Consider the following 12936-nt stretch of genomic DNA (forward strand, 5'->3'; position numbering starts at 1 on the left):
AATTGGAGAAAAGAATCTCATGAACTATCCTCCCTACTCTGACTTTGAATCCTGATCCTCAGATCTCAGCTTCCTGAGCAGTTAAGATTAAACATGCCATCCTAACTCATTACGCTGATGCTCAGCTTCTGATTTTTTTTCTACCACACATAGTTTTTGTTAAAGTTAGCATTGGTTGAGAGGTGTTCCTGTTATTCAGCATAGCTTGTAATTTTAATTTTCTATATCTTGTAGGTCTGACCTTTTCCTAGTGTTTTGCATATCGTTACCACCTGTTTTATTCCATTTTATCAGAGATAATTGCCCTCCTGGGTCCTGGATTTGACATGCCTAGAATGAGTCCTCTGCCCTCTCTCCCGTGGCCCCTCCCTCCACTTCTACTCACTCGAAAGGGTCGCTGGGATCTGCCCTCTGGAGTTCTGGAGGGATGGGGATTCTTTTGTAGTACATTTCCCAGTCGAAGGCCCCGCGCATGGCATCCCCAGCTTGTGCCTCATACCCAAAGTGATTGTGGTCAATCACATCGATCATGGGACACACGATGGTTTTGTGGTTTAGTGCAATTTGGTCTGAAAAATGAAAGCACAAAATAGGAAATGACATGCCTGCCCTGGTCATCTATCATTTTCCAGCCCAGAGAAGCTTAGAGAGCCCTTAAATGCATAACTCATGCAGCCTTGCTTCCCTGTTGGTGTTTGAGCACTTTGCAGGAGTTTCCAAAGGCTGTGTTAATGTGAAGGGACAGTGATTAGGTCCAATTAGAGCTGTTGTATTTTTCTTTAAGAAAGTTATTTCCCCGAGAGACTTGTGGAGTCCATTTAGTTTTACCTCGGTCACATTTTTACTCTGACCTGTCCCCAATCTGTCATTTTATCATGCATCCAACACAGCACTTGTGTTTCTTCAAGCATTCAGCTATCACCTGCTGAGGAAATGTGGGCCTGCTTTTGGAAGTTTCCAACATGTAAATATTTAACTTTATGGTTTCTGTAGCATCTCATCTTGTGGCAGTCATGGTGACCATTTCTCTCTATATGATGACAGATCACTCATAATATTATTTGTTCTCAGCTTTGACAAAGTGTGTGTGTGTGTGTGTGTGTGTGTGTGTGTGTGTGTGTGTGTGTGTGTGTGTGTGTGTGTGTGTGTGTGTATGCTTGAACTCAGGGCTTGGGAGCTGTCACTGAGCTTTTTTATTTGTTTTTTTCTTTTTTGCCCAAAGCTAGCACTTTACCAATTGAGCCACTGCTCCACTTCCAGATTTTTTTTTTCTTTTGGTGTTTAATTAGAGGTAAGAGAACCACAAACTCCCCTGCCTGGGCTGGCTTTGACTATGATCTTCAGCTCAGGCTCCTGAGTAGCTAGGATGACAGGTGTGAACCACTGGCACTTGGCTTGCCAAAGATTTTGCTCAGATTGATTAAAGCTTTATCCCTTCATCTTTTCTTATCCTATCCAAAACAATAAGATAGTATAGTTCTATTGCTATGATTCCTGATACTATTAAATTCTTGAACGACTACTAAGTGATTTATATGTATGCTGTTTTTAGTACACCTGGTGGCCCTAGGAGGTGGCTCTTGTTGTCATCACAATTTATGTATGAGGAAAGTGAGTTCAGAGAAGTTATCTTTTCAAGGGTTACTTAACTTTTGAGAACAATAACCACGATACGATCTCTACTTGGTTCATCACTTCTAAAACTTGGCCTTTCTACATTGTCAGAGAAGATCTATCTATCTATCTATCTATCTATCTATCTATCTATCTATCTATCTATCTATCTATCTATCTATCTATCTATCTATCTATCGGTCATATATACATATACACATATGCATACACACATACATTTCTGTTCTAATACTTTCTCTTCCCATGCAGATATTGTTATGAACCACCATTACATTAACCACCAGCCCAGAGAACTGGCATTTGCCTACTTTGATTCACTTGACATAGTGATGGGTGAAGTATCTTTCTCCAAGAATGGGCATTTGATCAATACTTATCATAATAAACCAATCCTGTCAAAGACAGGATTCTATGAATACCTGCTCTCTTATTATTTGGAAGACCTTTGGATGTGGCATGTGACATTAAACAAAGGGAATCATGTAGAACTATTATGGAGCTTGGTTACTTCTGCATTCATTGTATTTTTTTTTGAGATTCTGACGTAAATGTAATTGGTGTCAGGGATAAGCTTGTATAGTAATGAAACTGTCCATTTGCTTCAGAAGTTTCTCCAAAGCAGCAGGCAGGATTTATTGGCTGTAATCACAGTGCCATGTTTTGAAGACATTGATTAAACTGTGAAGAAACAAAAAAGTCCTATATGAGATCTTCCATGTCTACATTACTCATGCATCCTTTTAGCCACCCATTCAATCAATCATGTTTCAATTGTTAGTGAATAAAAATGATGTGCCAGTCACGTTTCTAGTTCGTGGGATACAGCAGTAGGCAACACCACACACCATTGCTGTCTTTAGGAGTGGAGCAAAAACAATGAACCGATGTAATAAATAACTCAACTCCATAGTGTTTTAGAAAGCAGTTAATGAGGTACAAAAATAAAGAGGGTAAAAGGACAATGGGATGCAGGAGTGTGAAAAGGATGGCAATTTTGGACAACATTGTATCAGGAAAATGCCAGAGAGTGCTAACGGTGGCCTTTAGGTTATCTGAGCTAATTAGTAGATAAAGGGATCTCCAGCACTATTTCAAGTTAACCTCCATCAAGAGTTCTCTAAGCATCCATTTTCACTTGGGCAAAGCTTGCAATGGGTTTTAATCTTTATCTAAACCGTGTTTCCCCGGGGATATCTTTGTCAGAGTTGACCATCAGAGCTTCAGTGGAAATATTTCTTCTCTCACCTCTGCAGGTATTTTAGTATTACGGTTTCAGTGACTTTCTTCAATCACATTCAGAATCAGGTTGATTTACAAGTTCCTTGACCAACAAGGAGTCCCAAGGTGACCCGAAGAGAATGAGTCTGTTAAATTAACTGTCAACTTTCCCTTCAAATTTCCTTTCAGCTTTCATCCAGCTGTACTAGCTTAAGGTGAAAGCCGCATGACTAATTTTTCATCCAAGGCTTGTGCCTACATTTCAATTTCCAGGGATCAAACAAACAGACTCTTAATAGGAAATTGAAATGCAGGTATAATCCCAAGGTGAAAAATGAACCAAGAAACTGGGTAGCTGTGCCTGTTTTTTTTTTTTTTTCTTTTCTTTCTTTTTTTCCATTGTTGATAATGTGTTAGGACATGGGTAGAGGAAAATAAAAAAAGATAGTGATCCTGAGCTTGAATCATTTCTTATCCAGCAGGCCTACAGGAAATGAAATTCTTTAATGAGAAAAGCAATTTCTGGGGTTCTCTTTTTCTTTCTTCCTTTCTTTTCCTACCTTTCTTCTTCTTTTGTCATTAGATTCTTAGTGAGTCATCAGAGACTCCATAATTGGCATTTAGTGATTGCTTTGGCTCATAAATAAATTAGACCTTTTGCTGACTTCTTTGAGTATTCAACACTATATAGGTCAAGTTCAGTTGGAGGAATCTCACTGTTGCTGATGGAGCTCTAAATTGCTTTGTCCTTGGACAAGGTACTTTTAATTAAAGGCTGAGTTTCTGTCTGTAGGAGCATGGGGACAACCGTTGATTAGGATGTCTGAGTGGTCATCATAATATGATGGCAGGTGTTTTGTTGCTAGTGTTCTCTGTTTTATGTAGTTTCATTTGATTATTTTTTCCCCCCATAACTTCTGCTAATGAAGCTTGGCTGGTTGTAGCTGATAGCCTACATAGAAGTCAGTAAAGAATTCTGTCTGGCTCTGTTTTGCACTAGCAACTGTCTTTCGTGGCTCTCACATTACCACTCATTTATCTCCTCTTGGGCTTAGTTAATACATTATTGTTTACTCTAATTAAAAAGTAGTTTCTCAATGAATACAACTAAAATTCAAAAGAAAAAAAGAATTCTGTCTGGGACAGCAATGGGGAAGGCAGTTGTTACTGGCTTTACTTCTGAGGTCAGAGCTATATTTAAAAGAAAAGTTGATTTGGTGAAATCTAGAAGTATAAGGAGTACAAGATATGTATGCTAAGAAGTTTTCAGATAGAGTTTTTTTCTTTAGGTGTACAATTTATTTCTTAGCCACAAGTGGACTTTCTATCTGGCTACACTGTAAAATCCAAACAAAAATATTGAAGCTTGAATGGAGTCATACTTAGATTTTCTAGCTTGAATTACTTTCAATTTGTGTATCTTGCTGACAGTTCAAGTATGAAGTGACAGTCTCCTTTCCCTTCCTCTCAGCCAGACAGTGAGTATTTAAGACATATCCCTTGGAAAAGAGCTTGGAGTCATCGAGAGGCTTCTATGAAAATATGGAGATTATTTATCAATGTGAGCTGTGCCCAAAGTGGGAAGAACCACAACAAATTACATTATAAGCCCTAGAAATTGTTTAAAAATGCCTTATATATTCTTAGGCTACAGGATATTTTTTCTTTCTTTTCATAAACAATGCTGCCATAACAAAATATACATGTAGGTAGGTTATATATTTTAATCTTCCTGTAATTATAGGGTAGAAAGTTTAGAGGTGTATTTTTCTTTTAGTGTTTACTTCAGGGGTATAACGGCAATGAAGGAGGACATCAAAGAGAAAAGATTCATTTCTAACCTTCAGTTAGATTCCTGCACTTGGTATCATCTGCAACTCTAGCTTTTGCTGGGTGTAAACTAAACAGAAGCGAACTCTGTATTCCCTCTGCAGGATCCAATTCCCCCGGGCTCCTCTGCTTCCCAGGGAGCCACAGTGACAACGGTACTCACTAAGGAGTGGGGGCAGCCAATTCACGTTGACCTCACAGTGGGAGTCCAGGAAAGTCAGCACCTCCCCTCTGGCCATGGACGCCCCCAGGAGCCGGGTCCGGATGAGCCCTTCCCTTTTCTTAGTGCGCACAATCCTCACTTTGGAAAACCGAGCCATGTATTCTTCTAACTTATCCTTCAAGTGTTCTAGGGAAGAACAGAAAATGCACGGGATGAATACAAGCAGAATATTAACCACAGCAGAACGATTTCTGGATACTGGGTATCCAGTGAATATGTGAAAAATGAATCCCAGGGTCCTATTTAAAAACTTCTGTGTTTCTCTTCCCCTCATCTAGAGACGAGATACTAATACAATATTATGCCTAGCGATTTTGTGTGCTTTATTTCCCAGAATGCTTTGTAAACTGCCAGAGTTGCTTGAGGTTTCACTGCAGTCAAAGTCAATGACACATCCAGGGCTCAGTCATGCAGCAACTGCTGGCCTGTGGCCACCATGTTCATCTGGGCCAGCCCTTGGCCAAGACAGCCATCAGACCCTCGGCTTCCTGCTGTGTAAAGTCAGATGAATATCCTGGCATATGGGCTTTTCCCAACAAGAGGGCTCTTTACAGCAAAGCTTTATCTGGTATTCTGTGTGCTGAAAATATTGCATGTAAAACGAGAAAGGAAAAATCTGTTAAATCAACAAGAACCAAGGAACTTTATACTCCCACAAGGTAACAACAAATTGCTAAATTAGCCCAGCCTTGGCTTTTGGTTTGAAGTGGGAAGGTGATGATATGGAAGCCGAAGTGGAAACGGAAGGCAGAAGAAATACTTGACAGCCACCATAACCTTAGTTATTTAAGATTTGGAGCTGTGCCTTAGCTTTTAAAATTTGTAAATGTTTCTTCCCTTAATCAAAAATAAACAGTGGGGAAAGGGTCAGTTCTGGTTACTTATTTACAGAATGAAATGTTTCTTATTGCCTGTGTCAAAATGGACAATGTTTCCATCCTTTTAAAGCCAAATACCCGCATTGGGTAACTATCAATGGGCTATGTTTTTATAGTCGTATAACTTCTGCTTTCCCTCTCCCACAGCTAAGGCATTATGGGAGAGTTTTTGGATTTTTGACGTGTCACCTAATATTCTTTGAAATGGAATCTTAGTATTGGCACATTATTTTTGTGTTTGCCAGTTTCTGCAGGTCTATAATCAAAGGCATTTCTATAATTCTCCTGCTATAAGTCATAGCAGTAGGGAATGCATACAGAGTAATACATATTCTAATAGTCCTACTATAACACATAATATAATAACATATGATGCTAGTTATATTATTAATATAATAATATGTAATATAATAATCCGTAGCCTATAATCCACTATCCAATTGAATGGATGTCAGAATTGCTCTGTATTGAAGTTTCTTTGAATTTAAAGGGTTGTTATTTGCCTTGTTAGTATAATTAAAAAGATCTCAGCTGTCCTTTTTTGACTTCGCTGTAAGCATTTCACAAATGGGTCAAGTAAAAATATTTGATTTCCTAATTTTCACTTCAGCACATACGGTGGGATCTTTCAAGGAGGTAGCTTTGCTCTAAATATATTCTCTTCTAAAATTTTGTTCTTCCTGGGAGGTGGAGATGAGACTATGGAAAGCAGAGATTCCAGACTGTGGAGGGGATGCGGTCGTGGGAGAAAGGTCTCTACAATAGTAGGTTGTGCAAAGACTACGTTTGGATCTTCTCACCCACAATATGTAAGGAATTTGGGATGTTTTTCTTTGTCTAGGTTGCACAGTGAAGTTCTGAGGTAGTCTTTGGTAATGGAGCTGGCAGCATTCACCTAAGAAACACCGCTTAAGGCAATGATTGGTGACTTCAATGTGTCACTTGTACTTAGGAAGAGAAAACTTACTTTTTTTTCTCTGAAGCCTTTGAGCACTGAGTCTAAAATACAAAAGAAACAAACAAAAAAAGCCAACAAAAGCCAGAGTTTCTATGTCCTGGGAAGGCTTGATAATTCATAGTATATTGGTTGCAAATGTAAAGGAAAAGTTTGGCAACAATATACTCCCACATAGGAGCCTATAAACCATACAGCAGTGTCTCTGCCAAGAAACAATTTTATGTGTCTATTAGTGCTGTCTGCGAAGCAGTCTACTCTCTAGAAACCTACCTACTGCTCAGATTGCCTTCCCTCTCCCTTCCCCACCACCCCAAGGCCCACTGGCTCCCCTGAGTAATGCTGAAAAGAAAGATCTTTCTTAAGACAATAAAGCACAGCAACACTTGTAAATAAGCCTGAAGCTTTACGATCTTGTCAGGGAACTAAATTGGAAATGAGTGACACAGTTGCACAATCCAAGACAATGACTAAGTGATAAGTGATCAATACGAGGGTGCTGTATGTGTCAGTATCTTCAGGATGTCCTGTCGTAACAAACATTTGAGGAACCTTTGTGATATTGCCATTGGAATTGATTTAGGCTTTGCGACCTTTCTGTAGCAACCATTTACGAACAAGTGGCATTCTGTTAATTTATTTTTAAATTGGTTGTTTGGGCCAGAGAATGAAATAGTATTTAGACAGTTCCTAGGGACTGAAAGTCGATCACAGGTATTTATTATGCTCACCAAAATAGTGTTTTTCCCTTTCTTCAATCCTCATTGTTATTTTGTCAGTTGTACAATTCTGAGTAGCATTTGCTCATTCCAAGATGCATTTATTTTGTTCATTCCTGACTGACTTCAGGGATGACAGGGGTCTCTATTGAAAGAATGGAATAATTTCCTATGGCTGGATAAGAGGAAAGCCCTCTAGAATATTATCATTTCCTGCATGCTCCAAACTGGTAATGAAAGAGTTGTTGGTCATTCAGGAATAGTTACAATGTCCCATTTAGATTTTCATATTATTTTGTTTTATTTCTTTTTTTCCATTGCTTTACAAAAATATTTCTGGATCTCATTGGGATCTCTATTGGTTTTCTTTCCTCCTTTATGCATTTCTGATACTGTGATTTTTTTTGTCATATTGAAGTCCATTATAATGTAATAAAAAGATTACACAGTGTGAATTAGCGGTAAGGGGGCTGATCTCAAATAGAGTCCACTAGATGTTGAGATCAATTCTCCTGGTTTGAACTTTATAGTGATAATTAGCTTGCTTTGTCTCAGATAATGATCTAGCTGGTTAACTGCCCTATGGGGTCCATTCCCTTTCAGTAGTTCAGTTGTAACATCTAATTACCCATAACTCACAATGAAGGCAGGTATCATCAGTCTAATTAGCAAATTAAACTCTCACACAAAGACGTTACTGGAGATGGCAGAGATAGCTTTAAATTAAAAGTATTTTGCCTGTCTTTAGTGTGAACAAATTTTAGATTCGTTTTTCTAATATTATTATCACAATGTTAAACATAATTCTATACCATGTTTGATATTTGTGAAAATCCCATCTGAACTCATTTAATTTTAAAATGAACTTTACAACTTTGGTGGGGGTGGGGTGAGTGAGAAGGTGGGGTGGGGGTGCGGAGTTGAGATGGGAGGGCAGGGATGGGAAGGGGAAACAAAGGAGGAGGCAGCCATGCTTGATAAGAAATGTACTCATTACCTTGCTCATGTAATTGTAACCCCTCTGTACGGTATTTTCACAATAAAAAACTTATTAATAAAAAATAAATAATTCCAAATTAATATATATCTATAAAATTTCTGCAGATTTCTGTAGTGACTATGAGACATTTGTAGAACTATTAAAATAGTTTTGCTCAGTATCTCTACTTCAAATTGTTATGCTATTGTTCAGTTCCATTGAACAATATCTGATGACCCAGAAGGGAAAATACAACTTCAAAAAATAACTTTGCCATGATTTATTATATACTGTGAGGCAATGATAACAATAAAAGTTACACTTATGCAAAATTTTGGTGTCATGCCACTGGGAATATCAAATGTAAGTTTTATGAAATGTATTTCACTCATCTTTATTTATGAAAAAAAGATGAGTGATAGACATTTCATTTATGTTGCATATGTTTAGATAGGCAACATAGCTCTTCATTAGTAAGTTTATTGATTAGCAAAGCAGCTAAACATTAAAAGTTTACCTTCAGTAATTTGCATAATCAAGAAAGTGTAAAACAAGAGTTTTAGTCTGCAGTCTTTCCATGGACTGGCCACAGGGCTTTATTTGGATGATTTTATATAATCTGACCCTATTTCCCTCAGTTGTAAGGTGAAAAGAATATGAACAGAGTTAAATATCCTCTCTAGCTTTATGGTTTTGTGATTTCCCTTGTGAAGCTTTACTTACCAAGTCGCTCTAGTGTATGGAATACTTAGTTTTTCCTAACTTTATTCTACTGCTTGGCATTCCGACATCTTTTTGGCTCTGCCTCAGTTTTGAAAATCAAAGTTAACTCAAAACAAAGTCAATACATATCAGAGGGATATCTGAAAAGCACACTCTAGGGTATTTTCTTTGGACAACTCAGTACTTGTCTAATCTCCTGCAGTTCAGGGTCAATGATACTGTCACGGATGTCAAAATAATGACTTTGAAGCACTGTGGGTTCACAAGAGATTTGAGACTGTTCAATAAGTTATGTTTAGTAGGCCATAAAATGCACCAACAGCATTAGGCAGCTTTCTGCTTTACCTTTGAGAAACCACTCCCAAGGGGGTTGGACCCAATAGTGGTCATCAGTATTACTGAACATGACGGGGCATCCCAAATCAAGAATACCCTAAAGGTAAGGCAAAGGGCAATCCCTGGCTCAGCGCATCTATTGAGGTAAGGCAACTTGTTGCTTTGTTCTTTACATCTCCTTTGAACTGCCCAATTTATCTCTCAAGAGGGGAGAAAGGAGCCAAGAAACACTGTTGATCTAGTGACATGAATTCCTGTATTTAAGTACACACCAAAGAAGATGAAATTCCTTTTATGTGTTTACTTCGGTGTGAGTGTACTGGAGGGTGGAATGTGAACTTAAGATCACATTCAGAATGTGAGAGTTATTATAGGTCATATCTAGTTATGAATTCTGACATGGGAAGGATTACAGATACTCAGAAATGTAAAACTTTTATGATTAACTTTACACAAGAATATATTGTGAAATGCAGTTCTATGTATTTTATATAACAGGAGGTTTTTTCACAGTGCCAAGAAATATTTTGCAATCATACAATATAAGATACTCCTCTTAATTTCCTTGGCATGCCATGTGTGTGTTTTGGCTTAAAATGGAAATGTTAACAATAATTGTCTACTTAACAAGACCTGTAGCTATTATATATAAATATATAAGCATATATTTATATAAAAGAAATATATAGATTTAAGTCTTCAGTTGAATATCAGAAAATTGCCCATCTCTTTTAGTCATGGCTGACCACAGTGTATCAGCAACTTCTGATAGCATTCAAATGTAGACATTTCACATTTGTCTCTGGAGGACAAAGGCCAACCAAGAAAGTAATGGAATTTGATGATGAAACTGTATTTAATTGCTTCTATCTGGATTTCTGCTGGGTTCTAACTCTGCTCCTAATTTCTGTTCTTCTAAGATCAAGGCATCTTAAGTCATTTAAGAGAGAGCTGAGAACACCAAAGTGAAATAAGTGGACGAGATATATTCCAGATAATATGTAAAAAGAAAGAAGTGTTACCCTTTATAACACGTAATGAATTAATGAGTCCAAGCCACCATAAGCTGCTAACAGCAGCAAAAAAAGAGCACACAAGGGCAATAAATCTCCTTGTAGATGCCTCTTGATGGAAAAACCCATCACCGTCTATGACATATTCTTGCTTAAAGCATTGAACCTGAGTTTAATCATGACTTTAGATCTTGTTTATAGGAACTAAATGGATAAAAGAATATGCTAAATGACATATCAGGGATATCATCAGCAAAATCTATATGATGGGAAACTCCTCAGGATGAATAGCTTAATTTCTCCCATCAATAAATTATGAGGGAAAAGAGAAAGAAATAGAAAGATAATCCTTCAGATTAATAGGTATCTGTGAAACACATCAGCCAGTCCAATGAGAGCATCTGACACGGATCTAGATTCAAATGAACAATGGAGAAATAACAAAGCAGCTAGTGCTGTTTACCCATTGGCCTGATGCTTCCCGTGGGAAGCCATGTTGTTTTCCTGTTAATGTAAAACAAGCCCAGAGAACAAAAGCATCAGCCAATGACCCATTAAGGTAGGATAGAGAGACACAGAAATTAGATTCCTGTAAAAATTATAATCTACCATAATATCCCTCTCTCAGATATACAGAATAGTGGTTGCTTGTTACTCATTTTATCTTCATTTGGTTGTTGATGAGATTTAAGCTTTTTTTTTTTTTTCCTCATGAGATATTTCATGCCATGAAATCACAGGAGGAAGAGATAACTGGACACTATTTTTCATGGGTAGTTTTCATTTCTACGTGTCTTCTGAATGAGACAACAGTAACTCTTCGTGCCACACTATTTTTCCAAGGTGATTTATTATTTTTTTTTTTTAAATTGTATTTTATTTTATTTGAGAACATACTGTACAGGGGGGCTACAATTACATGGGCAGGATAATGCATACATTTCTTACCAAGCATTGCAGCCTCCTCCTTTGTTTACCCTTCACTTCCCTTCCCGGCCTCCCCCCTCCCCCCACCCAATTTTACCCCCCTCCCCCCACTCAATTATACCCCCCTCCCCCCCCCCCCACACCGACATTGTAAAGCTGGTTTTGACATGACATTTTGTTCTTCTCATTGTTGCAACAGGTCCACCTGAATCCTTAAACGACTTGTTTGTCCCCATCTCCTCCACATGTTATACTGACATCAAATATAGTGAAAGCGGGGGTTACACTGTGGGGGAGGGACATACAAAGCAACAAAGAAATACTCTTATAAATGCGTTAGAAACACATGCATGAAAGAAACGAAAACATTAAAATACATATTTAAGGGTTCATTTTCCTAACATCACATTATCTGACCTTTTCCGCTTGACTCATACCTATACTAGATATTGCAAATAAGGGAAACCATGGGACCTATGCTTCTTTGGGCCTGGCTTACTTCACTTAATATAATTTTTTCCAAACCTTTCCATTTCCTAACAAATGGGGAAATGTCATTCTTTCTGATGGAGGCATAGAATTCCATTGTGTATATATACCACATTTTCTTGATCCATTCATCTACTGAGGGGCATCTGGGTTGGTTCCATATCTTAGCTATGGTAAATAATGCTGCAATAAACATAGTTGTGCTGGTAGCTTTAGTGTGGTCTTGTTTGTAAACATTTGGGTAAATGCCCAAAAGTGCGATTGCTGGATCATAGGGGAGATCTATGTGAAGTCTTCTGAGGAACCTCCATACTGCTTTCCAAAGTGGTTGAACAAGTTTACATTCCCACCAACAATGAAGTAAGGTTCCTTTCTGTCCACATCCCCTCCAGCATCTGTTGTTGTTAGAGTTCTTGATTTTTGCTGTTCTAACTGGAGTGAGGTGATATCTCAATGTTGTTTTGATTTGCATTTCTTTTATGGCTAGGGATGTTGAACATTTCTTCATGTGTCTATTGGCCATCCTTCTTTCTTCTTCAGAGAAGCTTCTCTTTAAGTCTTTCGCCCACTTATTTATTGGGCAGTTGATTCTTTGAGGATTTGTTGTTGGGTGGTTTAATTTTTTGAGTTCCAAGTATATTTTAGATATGAGACCCTTGTCCGTTGTATGGCTAGTAAAGATCTTCTCCCAATCGGTGGGCTTTCTATTGATCTTGCCAGCTATGTCATTTGCCCTGCAGAAGCTCTGCAATCTTATGCAATCCCATTTGTCCAACCTTTCTTTGATTTGTTGTGCTTCCGGGTCTCTATTCAGAAAATTTCGACCTGAGCCAAGGAGACCTAGGGTTTCTCCTATTCCATCCTGTAATGTTTTCAGAGTGTCTGCTTTGAGTTCAAGGTCTTTGATCCATTTGGAGTTGATTTTGGTACAGGGTGATATATAAGGATCTAGCTTTAGTTTTCTACATGTAGTTAACCAATTTTGCCAGCACCATTTACTGAAGAGGCTGT

General features: G+C 38.0%; 1 protein-coding gene across 1 annotated transcript in view; it reads right to left on the reverse strand.

Moving 5' to 3' along the window:
• Positions 1-12936, reverse strand: part of Galntl6 (polypeptide N-acetylgalactosaminyltransferase like 6) — an 847322-nt gene that overhangs the window by 144543 nt on the left and 689843 nt on the right. The window contains exons 6-7 of the mRNA XM_070016476.1: positions 4847-5032; positions 386-569 (exon numbers count right to left, since the gene is read on the reverse strand). Coding sequence (XP_069872577.1) covers positions 386-569; positions 4847-5032 — 370 coding nt within the window. The remainder of the gene's footprint in view (positions 1-385; positions 570-4846; positions 5033-12936) is intronic.

Source organism: Dipodomys merriami, unplaced genomic scaffold (assembly GCF_024711535.1).
Source record: "Dipodomys merriami isolate MVZ:Mamm:240054 unplaced genomic scaffold, mDipMer1.0.p SCAF_12, whole genome shotgun sequence".
NCBI lineage: Eukaryota > Metazoa > Chordata > Mammalia > Rodentia > Heteromyidae > Dipodomys > Dipodomys merriami.